Source organism: Acanthochromis polyacanthus, chromosome 7, assembly GCF_021347895.1.
Source record: "Acanthochromis polyacanthus isolate Apoly-LR-REF ecotype Palm Island chromosome 7, KAUST_Apoly_ChrSc, whole genome shotgun sequence".
Lineage (NCBI taxonomy): Eukaryota > Metazoa > Chordata > Actinopteri > Pomacentridae > Acanthochromis > Acanthochromis polyacanthus.
The window spans coordinates 18376753-18404001 of record NC_067119.1 but is presented as its reverse complement, the minus strand read 5'-3'; the positions used below and the strand labels follow the sequence as shown (position 1 = coordinate 18404001).

Sequence of the window (27249 nt, the reverse complement as noted above, 5' to 3'; positions counted from 1 at the left end):
CGACATACTAAACTATGACATTTTTTCTCATTTTGGACGACATACTAAACTATGACATTTTAAGTGACATTTTAGATGAAATACTAAACTATGATGTTTTTTGTACAATTTGGACAACAGACTAAACTATGACTTTTTTGTCAAATTTTGGATGACATGCTAAACTATGACGTTTTTTCTCATTTTGGACGACATGCTAAACTATGACGTTTTTTCTCATTTTGGACGACATACTAAACAATGACGTTTTTTCTCATTTTGGACGACATACTAAACTATGACATTTTTTCTCATTTTGGACGACATACTAAACTATGACATTTTAAGTGACATTTTAGATGAAATACTAAACTATGATGTTTTTTCTACAATTTGGACAACAGACTAAACTATGACTTTTTTGTCAAATTTTGGATGACATGCTAAACTATGACGTTTTTTCTCATTTTGGACGACATACTAAACAATGACGTTTTTTCACATTTTGGACGACATACGAAACTGTGATGTTTAAGTGACATTTTGGATGACCTACTAAATCATGTAGTTTTTCTCCACATTTTGGACGACATACTCAATTATGACGTTTATGCAATATTTTGGATGACATAAACTGTGACGTTTAAATGTAATTTTGGACGACATACTAAAACAAACTTAAAATGTCATAGTTTACTATGACATTTTAAGTGACATTTTAGACGAAATACTAAACTATGATGTTTTTTGTACAATTTGGACAACAGACTAAACTATGACTTTTTTGTCAAATTTTGGATGACATGCTAAACTATGACGTTTTTTCACATTTTGGACGACATACTAAACAATGACGTTTTTTCTCATTTTGGACGACATACTAATCTATGACGTTTTTTCACATTTTGGACGACATACTAAACTATGACGTTTTTTCTCATTTTGGACGACATACTAAACTATGACGTTTTTTTTTCTACACTTGGATGACATACTAAACTATGACGTTTTTTCTCATTTTGGACGACATACTAAACTATGACGTTTTTTCTCATTTTGGACGACATACTAAACTATGACGTTTTTTTTTTCTACACTTGGATGACATACTAAACTATGACGTTTTTTCTACACTTGGATGACATGCTAAACTATGACGTTTCTTTTCTACACTTCGGATGACATACTAAACTATGACGTTTTTTTTCTACACTTGGATGACATACTAAAATATGAGTTTTTTTTCTACACTTTGCATGACATACTAAACTATGATGTTTTTTTTCTACATTTTGGATGACATACTAAACTATGATGTTTTTTTCCACATTTTGGACGACATACTAAACTACGATGATTTTTTCCACATTATGGACATAATACTAAACCATGACTTTTTCTGCATCTTGGACAACATACTAAACTACGAATTTTTTTCCACATTAAGGACAGCATCCTCTGACGTTCCTGTTAAAGCTGTTTTTTGGGCCCTGTTCTTGGTTGTAATTAAGAGGCAAGTACAGAGGAAGATCTACAGTAAAGGGCCAGGAGCTGGAATTGAACCTGTGTCTCTGACACAGAGCTGTTTATGAGTTGCTCTCTCAACCGGCTGAGCTACCCAGGCGCCTTGTTCCACTTGTTGGACAACATACTAAACTATGACTTATTATTTCCACATTGTGGACGACATACTAAACTAGGACATTTTAGTAACATTTCTGACAACATATTAAATGATGACATTTTTTCCACATTTTGGACGACATACTAAACTATGATGTTTTTTCTCATTTTGGACGACATACTAAACTATTACGTTTTAGTGGCATTTTAGAAGACACACTATGACATTTTTTTTTTTTTTGCAAAATTTGGATGATATACTAAACTGACAAACTAAATGATTTTTTTTTCCACATTTCGAATGACATATTAAATGATGACATTTTTTCCACATTTTGACAACATATTAAATTACATTTTTTTCCCACATTTTGGACAACATCCTATGACATTTCTGTTAAAGTTGTTTTTTGGGCCATTTTGGTGGCTTTATTCAATAGGTAAGTAGAAAGGAAGGCAGGGAACACTTGCAGCAAAGGGCCACAAATTGGAATTGAACCTGTGTCTCTGACACAGTCCTGTTTATGAGCCACCCTCTCAACCATTTGAGCTATCTGGGCACTTTCTTCCACTTGTTGCACGACATACTAAACTATGATGTTTTTGTGACATTTTGGACGACATACTCAACTATGTTTTTTTTCACATTTTGGACGACATATTAAATGATGACATTTTTTCACATTTTGGACGACAGTGAGAATGTGTGAGCGAATGAATAATAATGGATTCATTGTAAAGCGCTTTGGGTGTCTTGAAAAGCGCTACATAAATGTAACCATTATTATTATTATTATTAAACTACATGATGAAATTTTTTCCACATTTTGGATGACATACTAAATTATGACGTTACTGTGATATTTTGGAGGACTTTCTCAACTACGACATTTTAGTGACATTTTGGACGACATACTAAACTATCACGTTTTTTTTCTACACTTGGACGACATACTAAACTATGACATTTTAAGTGACATTTTAGATGAAATACTAAACTATGATGTTTTTTGTACAATTTGGACAACAGACTAAACTATGACTTTTTTGTCAAATTTTGGATGACATGCTAAACTATGACGTTTTTCTCATTTTGGACGACATGCTAAACTATGACGTTTTTTCTCATTTTGGACGACATACTAAACAATGACGTTTTTTCTCATTTTGGACGACATACTAAACTATGACATTTTTTCTCATTTTGGACGACATACTAAACTATGACATTTTAAGTGACATTTTAGATGAAATACTAAACTATGATGTTTTTTCTACAATTTGGACAACAGACTAAACTATGACTTTTTTGTCAAATTTTGGATGACATGCTAAACTATGACGTTTTTTCTCATTTTGGACGACATACTAAACAATGACGTTTTTTCACATTTTGGACGACATACGAAACTGTGATGTTTAAGTGACATTTTGGATGACCTACTAAATCATGTAGTTTTTCTCCACATTTTGGACGACATACTCAATTATGACGTTTATGCAATATTTTGGATGACATAAACTGTGACGTTTAAATGTAATTTTGGACGACATACTAAAACAAACTTAAAATGTCATAGTTTACTATGACATTTTAAGTGACATTTTAGACGAAATACTAAACTATGATGTTTTTTGTACAATTTGGACAACAGACTAAACTATGACTTTTTTGTCAAATTTTGGATGACATGCTAAACTATGACGTTTTTTCTCATTTTGGACGACATACTAAACAATGACGTTTTTTCTCATTTTGGACGACATACTAATCTATGACGTTTTTCCACATTTTGGACGACATACTAAACTATGACGTTTATTCTCATTTTGGACGACATACTAAACTATGACGTTTTTTCACATTTTGGACGACATACTAAACTATGACATTTTTTCTCATTTTGGACGACATACTAAACTATGACATTTTAAGTGACATTTTAGATGAAATACTAAACTATGATGTTTTTTCTACAATTTGGACAACAGACTAAACTATGACTTTTTTGTCAAATTTTGGATGACATACTAAACAATGACGTTTTTTCACATTTTGGACGACATACTAAACTATGACGTTTTTTCTCATTTTGGACGACATACTAAACTATGACGTTTTTTCTCATTTTGGACGACATACTAAACTATGACGTTTTTTCACATTTTGGACGACATACTAAACAATGACGTTTTTTCTCATTTTGGACGACATACTAATCTATGACGTTTTTTCACATTTTGGACGACATACTAAACTATGACGTTTTTTCTCATTTTGGACAACATACTAAACTATGACGTTTTTTCACATTTTGGACGACATACTAAACTATGACATTTTTTCTCATTTTGGACGACATACTAAACTATGACATTTTAAGTGACATTTTAGATGAAATACTAAACTATGATGTTTTTTGTACAATTTGGACAACAGACTAAACTATGACTTTTTTGTCAAATTTTGGATGACATGCTAAACTATGACGTTTTTTCTCATTTTGGACGACATGCTAAACTATGACGTTTTTTCTCATTTTGGACGACATACTAAACAATGACGTTTTTTCTCATTTTGGACGACATACTAAACTATGACGTTTTTTCACATTTTGGACGACATACTAAACTATGACATTTTTTCTCATTTTGGACGACATACTAAACTATGACATTTTAAGTGACATTTTAGATGAAATACTAAACTATGATGTTTTTTCTACAATTTGGACAACAGACTAAACTATGACTTTTTTGTCAAATTTTGGATGACATGCTAAACTATGACGTTTTTTCTCATTTTGGACGACATACTAAACAATGACGTTTTTTCACATTTTGGACGACATACGAAACTGTGATGTTTAAGTGACATTTTGGATGACCAACTAAATCATGTAGTTTTTCTCCACATTTTGGACGACATACTCAATTATGACGTTTATGCAATATTTTGGATGACATAAACTGTGACGTTTAAATGTAATTTTGGACGACATACTAAAACAAACTTAAAATGTCATAGTTTACTATGACATTTTAAGTGACATTTTAGACGAAATACTAAACTATGATGTTTTTTGTACAATTTGGACAACAGACTAAACTATGACTTTTTTGTCAAATTTTGGATGACATGCTAAACTATGACGTTTTTTCTCATTTTGGACGACATACTAAACAATGACGTTTTTTCTCATTTTGGACGACATACTAATCTATGACGTTTTTTCACATTTTGGATGACATACTAAACAATGACGTTTTTTCACATTTTGGACGACATACTAAACTATGACGTTTTTTCTCATTTTGGACGACATACTAAACTATGACGTTTTTTCACATTTTGGACGACATACTCAATTATGACGTTTATGCAATATTTTGGATGACATAAACTGTGACGTTTAAATGTAATTTTGGACGACATACTAAAACAAACTTAAAATGTCATAGTTTACTATGACATTTTAAGTGACATTTTAGACGAAATACTAAACTATGATGTTTTTTGTACAATTTGGACAACAGACTAAACTATGACTTTTTTGTCAAATTTTGGATGACATGCTAAACTATGACGTTTTTTCTCATTTTGGACGACATACTAAACAATGACGTTTTTTCTCATTTTGGACGACATACTAATCTATGACGTTTTTTCACATTTTGGACGACATACTAAACTATGACGTTTTTTCTCATTTTGGACGACATACTAAACTATGACGTTTTTTTTTTCTACACTTGGATGACATACTAAACTATGACGTTTTTTCTCATTTTGGACGACATACTAAACTATGACATTTTTTCTCATTTTGGACGACATACTAAACTATGACATTTTAAGTGACATTTTAGATGAAATACTAAACTATGATGTTTTTTGTACAATTTGGACAACAGACTAAACTATGACTTTTTTGTCAAATTTTGGATGACATGCTAAACTATGACGTTTTTTCTCATTTTGGACGACATGCTAAACTATGACGTTTTTTCTCATTTTGGACGACATATTAAACAATGACGTTTTTTCTCATTTTGGACGACATACTAAACTATGACATTTTTTCTCATTTTGGACGACATACTAAACTATGACATTTTAAGTGACATTTTAGATGAAATACTAAACTATGATGTTTTTTCTACAATTTGGACAACAGACTAAACTATGACTTTTTTGTCAAATTTTGGATGACATGCTAAACTATGACGTTTTTTCTCATTTTGGACGACATACTAAACAATGACGTTTTTTCACATTTTGGACGACATACGAAACTGTGATGTTTAAGTGACATTTTGGATGACCTACTAAATCATGTAGTTTTTCTCCACATTTTGGACGACATACTCAATTATGACGTTTATGCAATATTTTGGATGACATAAACTGTGACGTTTAAATGTAATTTTGGACGACATACTAAAACAAACTTAAAATGTCATAGTTTACTATGACATTTTAAGTGACATTTTAGACGAAATACTAAACTATGATGTTTTTTGTACAATTTGGACAACAGACTAAACTATGACTTTTTTGTCAAATTTTGGATGACATGCTAAACTATGACGTTTTTTCACATTTTGGACGACATACTAAACAATGACGTTTTTTCTCATTTTGGACGACATACTAATCTATGACGTTTTTTCACATTTTGGACGACATACTAAACTATGACGTTTTTTCTCATTTTGGACGACATACTAAACTATGACGTTTTTTTTTCTACACTTGGATGACATACTAAACTATGACGTTTTTTCTCATTTTGGACGACATACTAAACTATGACGTTTTTTCTCATTTTGGACGACATACTAAACTATGACGTTTTTTTTTCTACACTTGGATGACATACTAAACTATGACGTTTTTTCTACACTTGGATGACATGCTAAACTATGACGTTTCTTTTCTACACTTCGGATGACATACTAAACTATGACGTTTTTTTTCTACACTTGGATGACATACTAAAATATGAGTTTTTTTTCTACACTTTGCATGACATACTAAACTATGATGTTTTTTTTTCTACATTTTGGATGACATACTAAACTATGATGTTTTTTTCCACATTTTGGACGACATACTAAACTACGATGATTTTTTCCACATTATGGACATAATACTAAACCATGACTTTTTCTGCATCTTGGACAACATACTAAACTACGAATTTTTTCCACATTAAGGACAGCATCCTCTGACGTTCCTGTTAAAGCTGTTTTTTGGGCCCTGTTCTTGGTTGTAATTAAGAGGCAAGTACAGAGGAAGATCTACAGTAAAGGGCCAGGAGCTGGAATTGAACCTGTGTCTCTGACACAGAGCTGTTTATGAGTTGCTCTCTCAACCGGCTGAGCTACCCAGGCGCCTTGTTCCACTTGTTGGACAACATACTAAACTATGACTTATTATTTCCACATTGTGGACGACATACTAAACTAGGACATTTTAGTAACATTTCTGACAACATATTAAATGATGACATTTTTTCCACATTTTGGACGACATACTAAACTATTACGTTTTAGTGGCATTTTAGAAGACACACTATGACATTTTTTTTTTTTTTGCAAAATTTGGATGATATACTAAACTGACAAACTAAATGATTTTTTTTCCACATTTCGAATGACATATTAAATGATGACATTTTTTCCACATTTTGACAACATATTAAATTACATTTTTTTCCCACATTTTGGACAACATCCTATGACATTTCTGTTAAAGTTGTTTTTTGGGCCATTTTGGTGGCTTTATTCAATAGGTAAGTAGAAAGGAAGGCAGGGAACACTTGCAGCAAAGGGCCACAAATTGGAATTGAACCTGTGTCTCTGACACAGTCCTGTTTATGAGCCACCCTCTCAACCATTTGAGCTATCTGGGCACTTTCTTCCCCTTGTTGCACGACATACTAAACTATGATGTTTTTGTGACATTTTGGACGACATACTCAACTATGTTTTTTTCACATTTTGGACGACATATTAAATGATGACATTTTTTCACATTTTGGACGACAGTGAGAATGTGTGAGCGAATGAATAATAATGGATTCATTGTAAAGCGCTTTGGGTGTCTTGAAAAGCGCTACATAAATGTAACCATTATTATTATTATTATTAAACTACATGATGAAATTTTTTCCACATTTTGGATGACATACTAAATTATGACGTTACTGTGATATTTTGGAGGACTTTCTCAACTACGACATTTTAGTGACATTTTGGACGACATACTAAACTATCACGTTTTTTTCTACACTTGGATGACATACTAAACTATGACGTTTTTTTCTACACTTGGATGACATACTAAACTATGACGTTTTTTTTCTACACTTCGGATGACATACTAAACTATGACGTTTTTTTTCTACACTTGGATGACATACTAAAATATGAGTTTTTTTCTACACTTTGCATGACATACTAAACTGTGATGTTTTTTTTCTACATTTTGGATGACATACTAAACTACGATGATTTTTTCCACATTATGGACATAATACTAAACCATGACTTTTTCTGCATCTTGGACAACATACTAAACTACGAATTTTTTTCCACATTAAGGACAGCATCCTCTGACGTTCCTGTTAAAGCTGTTTTTTGGGCCCTGTTCTTGGTTGTAATTAAGAGGCAAGTACAGAGGAAGACCTACAGTAAAGGGCCAGGAGCTGGAATTGAACCTGTGTCTCTGACGCAGAGCTGTTTATGAGTTGCTCTCTCAACCAGCTGAGCTACCCAGGCGCCTTGTTCCACTTGTTGGACAACATACTAAACTATGACTTATTATTTCCACATTGTGGACGACATACTAAACTAGGACATTTTAGTAACATTTCTGACAACATATTAAATGATGACATTTTTTCCACATTTTGGACGACATACTAAACTATGATGTTTTTTCTCATTTTGGACGACATACTAAACTATTACGTTTTAGTGGCATTTTAGAAGACACACTATGACATTTTTTTTTTTTGCAAAATTTGGATGATATACTAAACTGACAAACTAAATGATTTTTTTTTCCACATTTCGAATGACATATTAAATGATGACATTTTTTCCACATTTTGACAACATATTAAATTCCATTTTTTCCACATTTTGGACAACATCCTATGACATTTCTGTTAAAGTTGTTTTTTGGGCCATTTTGGTGGCTTTATTCAATAGGTAAGTAGAAAGGAAGGCAGGGAACACTTGCAGCAAAGGGCCACAAATTGGAATTGAACCTGTGTCTCTGACACAGTCCTGTTTATGAGCCACCCTCTCAACCATTTGAGCTACCTGGGCACTTTCTTCCACTTGTTGCACGACATACTAAACTATGATGTTTTTGTGACATTTTGGACGATATACTCAACTATGTTTTTTTCACATTTTGGACGACATATTAAATGATGACATTTTTTCACATTTTGGACGACAGTGAGAATGTGTGAGCGAATGAATAATAATGGATTCATTGTAAAGCGCTTTGGGTGTCTTGAAAAGCGCTACATAAATGTAACCATTATTATTATTATTATTATTAAACTACATGATGAAATTTTTTCCACATTTTGGACGACATACTAAATTATGACGTTACTGTGATATTTTGGAGGACTTTCTCAACTACGACATTTTAGTGACATTTTGGACGACATACTAAACTATGACGTTTTTTTTTCTACACTTGGATGACATACTAAACTATGACGTTTCTTTTCTACACTTTGGATGACATACTAAACTATGACGTTTCTTTTCTACACTTGGATGACATACTAAACTATGACGTTTCTTTTCTACACTTTGGATGACATACTAAACTATGACGTTTCTTTTCTACACTTTGGATGACATACTAAACTATGACGTTTCTTTTCTACACTTTGGATGACATACTAAACTATGACGTTTCTTTTCTACACTTGGATGACATACTAAACTATGACGTTTTTTTTTCTACACTTGGATGACATACTAAACTATGACGTTTCTTTTCTACACTTTGGATGACATACTAAACTATGACGTTTCTTTTCTACACTTGGATGACATACTAAACTATGACGTTTCTTTTCTACACTTTGGATGACATACTAAACTATGACGTTTCTTTTCTACACTTTGGATGACATACTAAACTATGACGTTTCTTTTCTACACTTTGGATGACATACTAAACTATGACGTTTCTTTTCTACACTTGGATGACATACTAAACTATGACGTTTCTTTTCTACATTTTGGATGACATACTAAACAATGAATTTTTTTCCACATTAAGGACAGCATTCTCTGATGTTCCTGTTAAAGCTGTTTTTTGGGCCCTGTTGTTGGTTGTAATTAAGAGGCAAGTACAGAGGAAGACCTACAGTAAAGGACCAGGAGCTGGAATTGAACCTGTGTCTCTGACGCAGAGCTGTTTATGAGTTGCTCTCTCAACCAGCTGAGCTACCCAGGCACCTTGTTCCACTTGTTGGACAACATACTAAACTATTACTTATTATTTCCACATTGTGGACGACATACTAAACTAGGACATTTTAGTAACATTTCTGACAACATATTAAATGATGACATTTTTTCCACATTTTGGACGACGTACTAAACTATGATGGATTTTTCGCATTTTGGACGAACATACTAAACTATGACGATATTTTCCTCATTTTGGACGACATACTAAAACATGACATATTTTTCCACACTTTGGACGATGTACTAAACTGTGACATTTTGGTTATATTTTGGACGACATACGAAACTATGACATTTTAGACGACATACTAAACTATGATTTTTTTTTTTCCACATTTTGGACGACATACTAAACTATGATGTTTTTTCCACATCTAGGATGACATCCTATGATGCTGAGGTTCTCTTTGGGAGTGACCAGGATGGATAGTATCAGGAATTAGTACATCAGAGGGACAGCACATGTTAGAGGCTTTGGAGATAAAGTCAGAGAGGCCAGACTGAGATGGTTGGGACATGTCCAGAGGAGAGATAGTGAATATATTGGTAGAAGGATGCTGAGTTTCCCACTGCCAGGCAGGAGGCCTAGAGGAAGACCAAAGAGGAAGTTTATGGATGTGGTTAAAGAGGACATGAAGGTAGTTGGTGTGAGAGAAGAGGATGCAGAAGACAGGGTTAGATGGAGGCAATTGATTCGCTGTGGCGACCCCTGAAGGGAAAAGTCGAAAGATGACATTTCTGTTGAAGTCATTTTTTTGGGGCCCTTTTGTTGGTTTTATTCAATAGGTAAGTAGAGAGGAAGACAGGAAAGCAGGGAACACCTGTAGTAAAGGGCCATGAGCTGGAATCAAACCTGTCTATAATGCAGTCATGTTTATGAGTTGCCCTCTCAACCAGCTGAGCTACCCGGGCACCTTTTTCCACTTGTTGGACGGCATACTAACCGATGAGGTTTTTGTATACAATTTAGATGACATACTAAACTATGATTATTTTTTTTTTCCACATTTTGGACAACATACTAAACTATGATGATTTTTTTCCACATTTTGGACAACATACTAAACTATGATGATTTTTCCACATTGTGGACAACATACTAAACTATGATGATTTTTCCACATTGTGGACAACCAACCCGGTCTCACGGGGATTCGTGAAACTGTCACGTAAGTTTTAGTTTCGGTTTCGTGCGCACCAACATGATTTCGTCATGTTTTTCGTGCCGCTCACCACGAAATGTTTTTCGCTGTGGTAATCACATCTGAAAGAGGTTTATACAGGCAGATTCATGACGATCTAAGCTGTCCATCGGCGTATACTGCTTGTGTGATTGCGTTTGCGGCCGCCGGCCGCCGGACATTCTTGAAATTCCTATGCAAATTGGTAAGTGTACCACCGGCTTATGGTTAGGTTATGGTTAGGATTATGGTAAGGGTTATGTTTAGGGACGATGTCATGCAAAATATAGCGTTGGATTCGCCGCGGTTTTACTTTAAAAATATAATACACACATTCTTTTGAAATACGTTCTGAGCGGCACGAAAAGTCCGCCGTTTAAAATACATTGGTGTGCATTTCGTGGTGAGCGGCACGAAAAACATGACGAAATCGTGTTGGTGCGCACGAAACCGAAACAAAAATTTACGTGACAGTTTCACGAATCCTCGTGAGATCGGGCTGGGACAACATAGTAAACTATGACATTTTAGTGACATTTTGGACCACACACTAAACTATGACATTTTTTTCACAATTTAGAAGACAAACTAAACTATGACGTTTTTGTCGTATTTTGGACGACATACTAAACTATGACGTTTTTGTCATATTTTGGACGATGTCCTAAACCAGCAGTTCTCAAATGGGGGTACAAGTACCCCTGGGGGTACTTGAAGGTATGCCAGGGGATACACGAGATAAAAAAAAAAAAAAAAAAAAAACATTAAAAACTAGCAACAATTCAAAAAACCTTTATAAAATATATTCATTTAATAATTCTTCAACAAAATACGAATGAAAGTTCATAAACTGAATTTCATATGAAGTAGGCCATTCCATTTTATTACCATAAACCCCCATTTTATTACCATAAACCCAGTTTATGGAAGAGTTTAGACAAAAGGGTTTATTTTTTAAAATTCTGTTGAACCATGGTTCAAAAGCAATGTCTGATTTTCACTGGTTAATTTTCATAGAATTTTTTTTTTACTTTTGTCAGATTCAAATTATTTCTGTGACCATTGTGGGTTTTTCTTTCATTAACCGAGGGGTAGAAATAATTTTGTCCAAGTGTGTAAGAGGACACTTTACGTTTATGATTATTTCTGTGTAGAAATCTTTATTTAAAGTTGCAGCATTATTTATTTTTCAACAAGTTTTTAGTTCTTTTACTCCAAGTAGTTGAAGAAGGATCACTACAAATTAGCATTTTTTTTGCATTGACATAAAATTTTATATATCAGGAACTGATGACTTAGTGCTGTATTTTATGTCTGTCTCTTTTTGTCAGCTAAAAATGCTTTGCCTTGATTGGGGGGTACTTGAATGAAAAAAAATAGTACACAGAGGGTACGTCACTGAAAAACGTTGAGAATGTGATTTTTTCAACATCGTAAAAACGTGACATATGATGAAATAATGTAAAGTAGGCTGTGAAAAACACTATAGAATAGCTTTCTTTGAAAAAAAATCATCATGAATTATGTCCAAAAAAAACGCTATAGTATACTATGTTGAAAAAAATTGCGATTTTTTCAACATGTCGTAAAAACATGCCATATGATGAAATAATGTAAAGTAGGCCGTGAAAAACACTACAGAGCAGTTTTCTTTGAAAAAAAAATCATCATGAATTTTGTCCATAAAAAATGCCATAGTATACTATGTTGGCACTGTAAGGATACTTGGAATTTTTGAGAGATGCAATACTTTGAGTTTGTACCCAAATCATATGATGTCACCATTTGTGTGTGTGTATGTACATATGTGTCTAAGAGACACATGAAGAAAGACAAAGAGATACAATACACTAAATATGACTGCAAGTGTTTTCAGAAAAACAACTGAGACCTGCAGTGGATTTATCAAGTGGCTGGAAGTTTTTTGAGTGTTCAAAGCGTTTCTGCAGTGAGTCTCTAAGTGTAGTGAGAAAGTGTTCATGAATAGTCCATTTCCGTCGTCCTAACAAATGTCAGTGTAGATTAATTTCTTGAGGCAACAGTGAAATTAAAATTGAAATGTCAAATGTGAGTCTGGCCTTAGTGGCTCAATGGGAAAACTGCAGGTTCCAAATAATCAGCCCACAAGTTTGACTTTATTCAGATGGAATGCACACAAAGAGCTGGGATACAATGAAGGCTGAGATAAAGATAAGAGTTTCATTAGGTTGTTATCATTTTTCTGAGTGACCAATTTGATGAGTCTCTATGTTGAAAAAACTGATTACCACAGCAAAAAGTGTTTTCGGGAGCATTCAGCATTTGATTAATATTGAGCTTAATACTCTTATACTATTCTCTGGTTTTCTCTTATTCATGAGGCACAGTCAAAAAGTTCAGACTCAGAAATGACAGTGAATGAAAGTTCACTGTCTTCTTTACTGGATTGTGGACTGTGAATTCGCCCCATGGGGTCAGACTGTCAACGCCAAGTTCTACTGTGATGTCCTGTCTCATTTGAAGGAGACAATTACGCACAAAAGACCTGGGGCCTCATTTATAAAGCTTGCGTACGCACAAAACATGGCTAGAAAGTGGCGTACGCCACTTTCTACGCAAAGGTTGTGATTTATAAAAACAAACTTTGCGTGAGAATGTGCGCACCGGTGCGCCAACCTTGATGCGTGATGCTTGCCTACGCACAAAACAGGGCTAGAAAGTGGTGTAAATCACAACCTTTGCATAGAAAGTGGCGTACGCTGTGTACGTTGTGATTTCTAAAAACAAACTTAGCGTGAGAATGTGCGCACCGGTGCACCAACTTTGATGCTTGCTTAAGCACATTTTGGAGACAGAGGCCGGAGGGTGAAATGGTGAATCGAAACCAGATTGATCTCAAACCTTTATTGTCATCACATATTAGACTTGTAGAGCCGGATAATCATAAACCCTCATTGTTGTAGATGTTCCTATAGTGCGTCATTCGGCCTACGACTGTATTTGCAGAACTATGTTCATATATCAAACTTCCATCTTCAAATGATATAGAGCGGCGAGTGGCACTGATTGATTACTAATTTGGAAAAGGCACGGGACAATCAGTCCAATCGCTGATCAAGCGTATAAATAGCGGGTGACAGCCGTGCCTAATGTGGCACAATGGATGCGCTGGCATTGCTGAAAGATCACGTTAAGAATAGAGAGAGTTTTTAGGGACCATGGAGATTTCGCGCCAACACCGGCGTTTTGGTGCGAGATATCACGCAATTTCGCGAGCTATCACGCGATTTCGGAACGAGATTTGCTTTCCAGCGTCCCAAGATTTGGATACAGACCACAACAAATAGCGATCACCAGGTAATGTGGAGGTTTTCGTTCATTTCTCATCTCTGGTATGTTGTGGGACACTCGTTGAGACTATCCGAGCCGGTCAGTGTGGGGGAAAAAAGCACGTTAGGGCGGACTTTGATGGGGGAGGGCAAGTTGCCCCATACTTTTCGCTAGCTGAGCTGCTAAGCTGCCTGCCTGGCTAAAAACTGGAGCTATGTCGAAAATTAATTTCTCCATCACTCACATGTATGAAATGACACATGAAAACAGACCCCAGGTTGAAAAAAAAACGAAGTTCCCCTTTAACAGGATAGTTGGGAGCTATTTTGAAGAGAATAGTGGCCTAATTTGAATCTAATTTCTGAAGTTTTTCCCATGCATCACTGTAATTTAGTTTGGATGAGGACTCATCTCTTTAAACTCATTTCTACTTTTCGTCTTTGAAAACTAATACAACGAATCATCAACTGCCTACATCAAATTAATTCATCTCAGTCGTTGGTTTTCCAGGCAGATGTCTGTTGATTTTACCGATCTATTTTGTGTATTTCTTTATAAGGAGGTCTGCTAGAATGTGCAATCTTATCTCTTAGTTTTTTTCATGGATTAAAGCATGGATTAGACCTTGCCTGGATCAAAGTCTTTGAGGGTTTTTAGCTGTTCATCTTCATGTTGTCAACTATTTATGGATATATTCAAGTAGTGTCTTTTGCACATATGTAAATAAAAAAGAGAATAAGACAAAAGAACAAAACCAACCAGAGTAACCCAGGGGATGCTGTTTAGTATTCAAGGTAATTTCTGGAATAACATGTGACAGCAGGCTGATGAGCAACTGGACTACTCAATAAAAATGCAATAACTTTGTGGTGTTTGTTCCTTCTTTCGACCTTAGTAAATTATCAAGACACGATGTGTTGCTTAAGATTTTAATTCTTACATAAAAGATGCCTCCCTGTTGGTCCCAAACCATTACATTTTTTTACCATCATGTTATGCTATCTAGAGGAGGTAAAGTCTCTGAGAAAGTAGAGTTAATTTGCCTTTGACTTTGAGCTTGATCTCGTAAGACTTATATTTAAATTTTCATGGTGCCAGCCCGTTTTGTTTTCCATACCAATTTGCATCAGTTTGCAGTCCTGGACTTTGGTGGAAACAAGCTATTAAACCACTACAACACACACACATCCATTTGAGCTAGTAGAAATGCTTATCTCTATCAGTTCTATTTGAATGTCAGAAAAAAACATACTTTATTATTGTCATTTTATTGCCATCTGTGGTTACACTCTCACTAAAACAACCAGCAATACAGTTTAGTCAGCATTTAGTCGGCATTTAGTCAGCCCGTGGTTATATCATGTGAATGACATGTCACACTGTACATCTTACACACAACATGAAAATAACATAACAGAATAACTAAAAACTCCACAGAACACAGACACACAGGAAAACACCCACTTATAAGGAGAATGTAATGAGATAATAAACTATAATTTCTCTCTTGGGACACATTTAGTCCTCACTAAACACAATCAAAACACTCTTTGTCACTTAGCCAAACCCCACACATAATCACACTAAGACTTACACACACAATCATTGTCATGCAGAACTAATGGCCACTGACAATGACTGCGTAGACGGTAGGATGAATTACCAAAATTTGAATTGGAGACATCCAACGCTGAGAATGAGAACAGGCAAATCTGCGTGTAGGTAAGCGTCTTGCTGACTGCCTGCCTGCAGAAAGGGTGTGTGTGTCTGTGGGTGTGGGTGTGGGTGTGGGTGTGAATGCGTGTGCATGTGTGTATGTGTGTGTGGGTGGGGGAGGCAGTTTGAGTGTGGGGTTTTCTGTGTGCATAGAGGAAAGGCTGTGGTGTCTCAGTCATCTCCACAGGCATAAACAGTCACTTACCATCCATTTAAAACCTGCATGGCTGCACAGTATCTGTGTGTTTAGGTGTGTCATGCAGGGCTATTAATGTTTTTCCTATTTATGTGTGGTTAATGTGTGGAATCTGGACATTAGTGTGTATTCGACTGTAGTGGTGTAAGTGTGCATGTGTTTACAGTTGTGTCCTACTGTCTCCTCTGTGTGATTAGCCTCCCATTAACTCTGTCACATATCACCCATCAGTGGCTCCATGCCTCCTCTGTGCTATCTCACTGGTCAAACATACAGCTGATTTGACTCCTAAACACACACATGAACACTCAAAATCCACTCCCATCTGGACACCCATTAGGTGCCTATTGCAGCATGTGATAATTGTCTCTATTGCAAAGCCATTTGGTTAAAAGTGTGCATCCAGATATCCACAAATGACTCTAAATTACAGGCCAAGTTTAATCGTGTTTCACTGCCACATTGTCTCCTATTTGTTCACTTTCATTTTTTTGCTTCTCTTTCCTTTAAATGTGCAAACTAAAAACATGCCTTGGTATTTTGTAGCACAGGACATGGGAAATAAAGCACAGATCAGAGAGTGTCAAGACAAAACATGATAGCATCTTTTAATAAGCCAGTAAAGGCAATCGTGGCCTGAAAGACTGTAGATATTGTAGACCTTGAAGACCCTGAAGAAGAGTTAACAAGGCAGTTCACTATAAACTTCACATAAGAAAACAACAAGATTAAAAACACAGTTCAGTTAGTCCTAGGTTAAGTGTTTTGCAGAACAAAAGAATTCTGGCGAAAACTATCTCACAAAGAAAACAAGAGACAAGAAGGATTTTCTTTTAACTGTTATATTTTATATCACTTTGTTCAAGGACTTTGGGCTGCATTTTGTGCATGAAAAGTGCTCTATAAATAAAGTTTATTATTATTATTATTATTATTATTATTATCATTATTAAAGACTAATTGAATAACTTTTGTGGAAACCTCCCTTCTTATACAGTAATAACATACAATTTATTCTTGTCAGTCTTCCTATTTCTGACAAGAATCCCTTCACTCTCCCTTCTTCCATCTGTTCTTCTCTCCATGTCTTCAAATTTAGCAATTCCAGATCATAAATCTACATGGAATTTCTCTGTCTGTTCAGTCAGAACACCACGTCAGAGCCCCAAAACAAACAGCAAATACTCTCTCTCTACCCTGCTACGTACAGTTCACAAAGTACTTCCAGAGGCTGAGGGTGGGTAGAGGGGAGGACATTATAGAAGGAGTTCAAGTACATGGAAAACCCTAAGCCCCTGTAGTCCCAGTGCACTGTGGCTATGACAGCCAGCTCTGCTCTGCTCCACCTCACCTGTTATCTGTCCATCACTTTATTGTGTTATACCAAGCTGTGCAGGGAGCTCTCAGTTCACACAACCACAGCGGCACAGCAGCATAATCACACAGCAACAAACAGCAGCTCAATTGTTTCGAATATCGAATTTTCAGTATAAACAAAGCATTTAAATGACAAAAAAGCCAAGTTCAGCCACTGCACAGCAGCTACAAACTGCAAACTCAGCACATCAGTGTAGCTAGAGGATAAGAGAACCTGTCGATGCACATTCCAGCCCATTAATGTAACTTTCTGTTTAAATCATTCAGGTTTGCTGAAACTCACATAGCAGCACTGCTGATTCTCTGCATTTAAAAAAAAACTCTCTTCCTCACTCACTACCTCTCTCTCTCTCTCTCTCTCTCTCTCTCACACACACACACACACATATGTACAGCTTCCCCTGCTCCAGCTGTGTCTTAAGAAGTCAGCGCCAGACCGGTAATCTGACTGGGATAGAAGTTACTGGATCTGTATCCATTACAGGATGTAATACCCCTCAGTCCCAAACTCTCCACACTTCCCCTTACAGCACCTTTTAGAGGTCATTTCAAGATGACTACGTTTTTCTCAAACCTAAAAGTCAGTGTCACCATAGTATAATAGGGACTCTGTGTCATTTGTCTGTGTCGTTTGTCATAAAATCCTTACATCCTCAACTTCTGCCACTGTATTTGACATTTGGATCCCATCCTGTGTCTACCTAGAGCAAACCAAGATTTGTAGTTCCTGCCTTGTGAAAACCAGAATATTTCCAGTATCACACAGAGCAAAGAAAAAGACTAAATCTAAGGTGTTAGTTCACATCGGGGCAACAACAGTGTGCTCTCAGCTACAGGCAGCAACACCTTACCTCTCTGTTTCAACATAACAGCCAGCACATCAGTAGTTCTAATGAGGTATCAGTTTCCAGCAAGCGAATTGAACTCATCCTGCCAGAGAGCTTTAAAGGTCTGAGAGTGAAGAACAGAAAGCACAACTTACCGTAGCAGTTTGGTACAGCAACTCAGCTCTCATGTGTACTGTTATTCTTTTTTTAAAAGCAGCTTTTTATTCAGAAATTTCTTAGTCAGCTTTTCACAAGGTTAATAGCTTTGTCAGTGACTTCCTGAGCGTTGAGTACCACTATAAATTCTATAAGTTTTTTGTGGCTGAACAGACCAAACTGAAACTTCTGACATGCAGAGGCATCAATTTCATTGTTCGTGGTAATATATGCAAATAATACAGCCATGGCCATAAGTTTGGACACAAGTACCATGACGCTTGTGAATCTTAGAAAATACCACAAAATTGTCACTTACAATATAAATACCAGTCATAGCCATCAACCAAAATGAAATACAGATATTTCCAGTGCATAAATTTGATGTTTGACAGCAAATAGTATATGGAAAACTTTCGTCAGTCAATGACAAAATTTGTGCAACAATTTGCAGTTAATATTCCAATGTCAATATTTGCTGTCAAACATCAAATTTATGCACTGGAAATATCTGTATTTCATTTTGGTTGATGGCTATGACTGGTAAGTGACAATTTTGTGGTATTTTCTAAGATTCACAAGCGTCATGGTACTTGTGTCCAAACTTATGGCCATGGCTGTAGATCATGCAGTCTCTTTCATCTTGTCTCTCACCTGTACAAACTATTGATTTACTAACATCAGATGATTCTATTCAGCGAAAGGAGGAAACAATAGGTGTCTTTTACACTACAGGAACACCGTTTTAAGCAAAGCTTTCATTTTGTGAAGAAAATAACTAAAAAAAAATGAAATCATGAAGCAGGTTTTCAGTGACACACACAGACGCTGCATTCAGATTTTTCCACTCACTTTATGAAAAATATCAAATGCAACTTGAATGGCGAATTCTAAATAGTCTGAGAACTTGTGTGTGACTGGATTATTAAACAAACAGGTAAGGTGTTTTGATTAGGTTAAAACGAAACCTAACATTCTGCTGTGAGCAACAGTCTCATTAGCGAGCAGTGACAAAAGCAAAGCAACTGGCAGAGCTTTGACTGTGAAAACTGATACAGTGGTGCTTATTTCCACCAAGGACAATGAAATGTAAGCTATCACGCTTGTTCTTCACTTCCCAGAACTCACACTGAAGGCCGCAGTCTGGGGGAGGTGGAAGGTCACTGAAGATCTGCGTGTGTGTGTGTGAGAGAGAGATTTATAAAGTGTGCATAAGTATGTTAATTCCCTTTGCTCTGCTTTCTCTTTCTAGAATAATGAATACAATGTCCCGTGCTCGTGTGCTGCAGAGACAACTGACTAGAAAAGCTTTGGGGCAAACTGTGACCTTCATACAGACAGCACAGTAGCTGCCTACTGACTGTCTAAAACCTGTAATGACTCCGGTTCACCTGTGGCTACCGCACCAAGAAATACTAGCTGATCAAGTCTAGACTTCCATTCAGTCCACCAAGTAGCTACCAAGTTGTTTTAGAGAGACAGTGGGAAGAAACAGGGAGAATACAAGAAGAAAGAGGCAGATACAGAAAAAGAAAGTCTGTGATAAAAAAAAAAAAGATCTGTTCCTTATTTCTTTCATACATTTTTTTTCAATAAACAAACATTTGACTGGTGAGTCACAGCTGAATCTGCTGCAAGAACAATCATTCATCTGTGTGCCAACCAATGAACGACCCTGTTGCTGGTCAAATCAATCATCTATGTGCCAAACCATAACAGGCCTCAGGTGAAACGAAATTTGAATACATTTTTGGAAAAGAATGATTCTGCTTGTGTGGAACGCACCTGGTTCAACTGTAAGGATCAACTAACATCGTAGGTGAGAAATGGGACTCAGATCAGATTGAGCATTTACCTGATGCTAAGCCAGTCATTAGAGAAACTAAAGCACTCAAGCAGAAAAAACACAATGCACTACATGGAAATTTTTCTAAATTTACATGCAAGGGATTTGAGGGAGGCACTTATCCGGAGACATGCAAAACATTCCCATAAGAATAAACTGTCATTTGTATCTTTTAGTCTAGGCAAGTTAACACTGCGCTGGTACAAATTTAGGTAAATAGGATTAATGCCCCAAAAAAACACAGATTGTTCTCAGCATTCCAACCATATCAGGGACAGGGAATCGGTTTTACTGACTTCCAGGTTGTGAACCAATGTCATACTAGTATTAGCACTGAAACTTTAAATCACAACACTGGATGTTAATTCAAAATATTGCAAATATATTTTATCTATGGCTAACTTTAAGCAATACAAATGAGGAATTTTAAGTAAATAAAATAAATATAGAAAAACAATAATAAATAAACATGCTTTCCCTGGTGTAATATGAGCTTATTATTAAAGAAATGGCACATGAATGACATGCTTAGAGTACTACACAAATAACAAATCTTGGTAGGGGTCCAACTTTGTGTCAGATTGAGCATACAGTACATCTTCTTCACTAGCAGCTGTTGTGTGGCTTCTTGGGCAGAGCAGTCAGTGTTACCATGAATCTAAAACATTCAGACACTTTGTAAGTTTGTGTCCTTGTGTACTCAGTACAAAGGCTCGTGTGTTCACAGCATTCAACACAGCTTCTAGGTACTAGTAAGCAATTATAGAACAGCATTTGCAAGTGTAGGGGAGTGAATGAAAAGAAGGGGGTAGCTCAGCAGGAACTCTAAAGGAAAGCCGACTCAACCAGTGACAATGACAGGAAAGATGGACGAGAAAAGCGAGGACGACAAGCAGCCAGAGGTCGCAGGACGACCTCAGCACATAGCACATGAGGTATGAGTCTCTGCTGGCTTAGCTTCAGGGCTCCCAGCTGAAATAATCTCCAATGACTTTAAATAGACCAACAATAAAGAGAGAGAGGAAAAACACGCACAGACACCATCACTCATAAGAAACACTGTCCAAGCCTTAACAGTGCATTTTCTACATTCTATCAATACTGACTTTTTTCAATCAATTACAATCTACAGACCCCTTTACTATTGTTAGACCTGTGCACAAACAACAGAAGCAGAGAGCCGATCCTTAATGACACACATCATGGCACTAAACATAACAGACTATTAAATCTGACACATTCTCTCTCTAACACCTCACAAATCACACTCCAGATACCAAACATGGTCACAGACAAAGCGGCTGATGCGGCTAACAGTAACAGTGTAAGTCTATGATGCATCTCTGTCTTTTTGAAGTGAGCAGCAAATATACTGTAGCTGCAGGTATGTAATATGAATGTTAGAACAGATGCACTTTGAAAGATCAGTGAATTACACAAAGGTAATCAATGGACTTAAATATAAATAAATCAAATAAACTCAAATAAATATATTCTTCCAACGCCTTTTTTTTTGCTGTTTCGGTATAATCAGTAGAAAGGCTTACATAGCTTCAAGAGATTGGTGGTAATGTATCAGTGCTCTACAATAATGTTCTTGAAACAACTTGTCTTGAATCACAGATAGAAAAAAAGAAAAGAAAAACTTCTGTGCTGGTCTCTCTAAAACCATACAAATAATAAGATGAAAATGAGTGTAAAACTATCCTTTCAAAGGTTTTGACCCTGATAACATCTTCCACATAATAATTTAATGCGACATACAATACTATATGTAAATCTGATATAAAGCAACAGTAAACTGTTTTTGTTTAGGATAATTTCTACATCAGCTGCTGTGTTTTGGAGCTTTTTTCTCAAACTGACTGTCAGCACAGGTTGCTTACGGACCACAAAACTGCACAGCAGAGGACAGTTTTAAGACTCGAGGAGTTAATACAAAGCAGAAAAAACACCAGCTCAAGACAAAAAAAGACCTGTCAGGTACAGCAAACAAACATTTTAAAGTGTAAAAGAGAGCTTCTAGTGAGTTGCAGCAGAGCAACTTCAGTGCAAAGCTGAGTAAAAAAAAAAAAAAAACAGCAACAAGGCTGAGGGCGGCAGTGAGTAGAGAAAGTTTGCAGTAACTCACCGTGTGCTTGTGCGTGCAGAGAGAACAGTCCAAGCAATAGCAGAGGACTCCGGCTCCAGAGGCAGAGAGAGAGGCAGCGATTCAGCCTTCCTCCCTGCACTGACATGGTAGAGTCTGCAGCTTCGCTCCTCTCTTCTCCACTCTTCTCCTCTCTTCTCAGCACGACGGACTCCAACGCTCACACTCTGCCTCTCCTTCTGAGTGTGTGTGCACCGGAGAGAGAGAGAGAGAGAGTCGGAGAGGGAGGTGGGAGGAGGTGGTGGTGGGAGTATCAGGCATGCAAGCTCCTGTATGTGTGTGTTGGGGTCCACCGCAACGTGAGAAAGTCCACACCACACAAAACACACTAGCAGCGGCAGCAGCAGTTGGACTTGATTGTCCTCCAACCCAGTCTGACAGTAGCAGCCCAGCTGAGAGAGAGAGAGAGAGAGAGAGGGGGAGAGTGGGAGGCAAAAAGGGGGGGTTTACTTCACTTGCCTAGTAGGGAGGGCTGACCCGCTCACACACACTAATACAGGGAGGGAGGACATGGGTGGAAAGAAAAACGGGGCAGGGAGCAGACAGGAGCAAGATGGGGTTTAGAAAAAAGTAGGAGGAGGGTGAGGAGGAGGATATTGAAAACAAGCAGTAGGATCTGTGAGATTGTGCGCTTTTAACAGCTTACAGATAGCTGTAGCTGATATATTTTGGGCACGAATTCTGTCAATAAGGTGAGAGTGGAAGAAATTGTCCATTTAAACAATACTGAGTTTTCGATACAGTTCAGCAACTTGCGCAGAACTGCACTTACATGTAATCCTGATTTGCGTGTATATGCACAGCTGAAATGTGGAGACTAAGCCAGTGTATGTTCAGTACATGAATCAGAAGCTCGTATTCTGAGCAACAGCCAACAGTGTGAGTGCTAGATAAAACTACCGCATGCTTTCTCTCACCAGCTCAAGTGGTAAAGTAATTAAGAGAAAGGGCCTCCTTTAAGTGGACAGAGTGGATTTCAGTTGTTCATTCTGATACATAAGAAGGTTAAACTGGAGTGTACTTAAAATGTCCTTATGGCAAAGGTTCTGAGCCCAACGCAATGACCTTCAGTTGTAGTCTGGAAGGAGACTGGATCAGGCGTATGCAAAACAATATTTAAATCAAACTGTATCAAAGTTTGTCTCCATGAAAACTAAACAGTCTGCACATTGTGAGCTGGGATTATCAGTCAACGCATGTCTCTTTTTCGATTAAGTTTTATTTTGAAACTTTTAAAATTGCTTACACATGTATTTCAATTGAAAAAGCTACTCAAAATACCTCCTCACACAGTGTTGTGCTGTTCAGGTAGCTGGCAGAGACGCTTTAAAAGGAGCTGTTAGAGATTACATCATCTAAGCCTGGAGCTTTTATACTAATAAATAAATGGGTTGAGACACTCTAATAGACCATTTCCTTTCCAGGGCTATCCTCTTGCCTGTAAGGCATTTACTGGTTGACAAAACTGCTGAGAAAAAACTGTAGTGTGTCGAGAACACTGCTTTTAGCAAATAGCATTACGGATGTGAAACAGCAGAAAAGGAGCAGCTATTATTTTCAGCACAAAATGCTTAACTTTGAAGTTTTCGAAGTTAAATGGATTACGCAAACACTTTTTGTTTCAATGTTAATCTGTCTCGTTTGTAGCCGCCGCTGTTCTTTGCACTTCTTTTCTTCCTCACACTTGTTCATGTTGGTCATTAATGGTAGACAATAGGTGGCTTGGCTGCTTCATTTCTCAATGAGAGGAGAAAAAAAACATCCCTTCATAGCTAAACAGCGCTGCCCTGGTCCTGTCCCATCTGCTTCGGTCTACCCTGAAGCCTCTTTTCCCTTCGAACCTTAAAACACAGTAACCATTGAAAAAAGATCCAGGATACATTTTCGAACCATGATCCCCTGATAATTTTTCCAGCCAGGTGGCTAGTGATATTTAGCACACAAGACGTTTTTAAATTAAATTAATGATAGTTTTAATTAGCCACTAAGTCTATCTCTGGGTTGGCATATTGACAAAAGAAACCTAATTCCTAAAAATCAATGCTTAACATGTTGCCAGTTTTGCCAGAAGGGGACACAGTCACTGTTATCGTAAAATAAAATCCATCACTTGCACACTCTTTTCTAAATTGAGGACTCTTGGTTTCTCTGGTGAAATCAAAACTCTGTATGCAGGAGAATTCACCGTTTACAAGACCCAGGGTACTGCGTGTTCCTCTGAGTGATGACAAAATGAAAAGTGTATCTTTGTGAAGTTTCTACGGTTTCATTTCTTAGAAAACGCGTCACATTTCTCTGCCCTCCTAGATCACAAACAGTCATCTCCTTTATCATTTCCGCATCTGTTCAAATTTTTGGGTAATTCGCAAACTCCACTGCCCTCCCCCTCCACTTGTGTCTCTCTCTCGCCTCTACTCCTTTTCCCACTCCCCTCCTCTCCAATGAACCAGAATGTCATTTCAAGCATGTCTAACCACAGGAAGCCTTTTAAAAACTGTGACAGCATTTGCCCCCAATCCCCAATAGCTGTGAAGCTGTGTGTGTGCGTGTGTGTGTCGGTGTCTTTGTGCGTGTGTTAGTAAGAAATGAATGTCTGTGGTGATTTGCGTAAAGACAGGATATCATATGCAGATTGAGTAATGACCCCTTTAAAAACAGTTACTTTAAAGTATTGTGAGCTGCTGCCCTATGACACACATGCACACAAACACACACACACACTCGCTACACACTCTATTCTTCACTAGTGTCACCCTCATGCTGGGTGTATGATGAATGGCTGAAACTGTCACAAACGAAGGATGAGCAGTAAAACCAACACAAGGAAAAAAAGTAAAGAAAAGGCTGCTGACAAGAAAAACAAAAGGAGAATCAGAGAAGAATAATGGTTGTCTGAAGGCAAGATCTTTGAAGAATTGAGATAATAAATGGTGGGTGGTGACCTTTGGGGGAGAAGTGAAGGAGTTCAGAGGAAAAAGGTGGACGGAAAGAGGAGATAAAAGAGGCCAGAGTAAAGTAAAATTTCTAGTGCAGGTCACAAATGTAGTTGCTCAGATATTACAATATGTAGCAGATGGCAGCGTTTTTGTTTTTTTTACTGGCTGCTTCTGTTTCTCATATGTTAATGGTATTCAAGCTCCCTTTACACATTCAGATGATGCGTCTGAGCCAGTGCTCGAGGTCAGCACTTTATTCAGCATTCACTCTCTCATCGTTTTTGACAGGCTGTCATAACAGAACAACTTCACATGTCAGCAGCTTTCAGTGTCAACACTTCAAAGTAAGTCAAGTTCGCCTTCAGAATGCTGAATGCTGCCAAGAGTGTAAACACATTTACTTTCTGATCTCTGAAATTAGATACAAATGATTCATCGCGCCACTTGTTAAGTTCAGTCAATGCAAGAGAGTCCTCCCACGCTGTAAAGTGAAAACCGTGTACCACATTAGGATACTTAGAATTTTTCAAATAAAGCAGAGGATGGATTGGTCATTTATGGGTTGAGAAAATGCAAATGAAAAACTAGGGTAGTAAGAGTAGTTTCTCTTACTTAAAGGAGAACTCTACTTCTTTCGCACACCAAAATCTGGTTACAGATGTTCAAGTATTTCTGCAAGTGTGAAAAAAAAACACAAAGCCTTTTGTGTCTCCAAAAGGAGCCGCTCAAGATCTGACAAACCAGAGAATAGGAGCATAAAGTGGGATTTATGGTCTGTCAATATTGCATGTCAGATGGTCTGGCAGCATTGGAAACCCCCTCCTCCCCCCTCACCTCTCTGAGAGTATCTGTGTTTCCCATTATCTGTAACTTTTTCATTTGTTGCTCAAATATTTGTGGAGTGTTTCATGTGTACAAGTCAGAGCAACACTATCGATGTCACCCTGGAGAGACTGTCTGAAAATGCTTGACGTGGCTGTTTTAAACGGTTCTACATCTCACTCTGTCTCTGTGTCAGACACCTTCTCACTCTTACTCCTTCTTAAGTAGCTTTTCAGATCAAATACAATCACAATTTATCTCCAATGTGGTTGGACAGCGCATCCAAGATTTAGAGAGATTGTAGCGCTCGTGCTGCATCAAGGGAAATGTAAAGTAGGCATCTTATTTTGAAAAGGAAGATAAATACATGTAATCTATTTTCGATATGTTTCTTTTCTACCAGACTGATACTGACATAAGAGCACATTTGTAAATTAGTGTAGCACCTAAAATAAACTCTAATGTAATGGAGTTTTACGGTTTTCACAGTAACAATACTGCAGGATTTTTTCTTCTATGAAATGACAGAGATTATCCTCCCCTATCCACCAAGTCGACTACTCCAATGTACCAAACAAGAAGAACACTTTTATGTGCTGTGTTTTTTGTTGAGAG

General features: G+C 36.9%; 1 protein-coding gene across 1 annotated transcript in view; it reads right to left on the bottom strand.

Annotated features, from left to right (window-relative positions):
* bmpr1ba (bone morphogenetic protein receptor, type IBa) overlaps nt 1-27249 on the bottom strand; it is a 99330-nt gene that overhangs the window by 28441 nt on the left and 43640 nt on the right. The window contains exon 3 of the mRNA XM_051951014.1: nt 22859-23268. Within this exon, the coding sequence (XP_051806974.1) occupies nt 22859-22964 (106 nt within the window). The 5' untranslated portion in view covers nt 22965-23268. The remainder of the gene's footprint in view (nt 1-22858; nt 23269-27249) is intronic.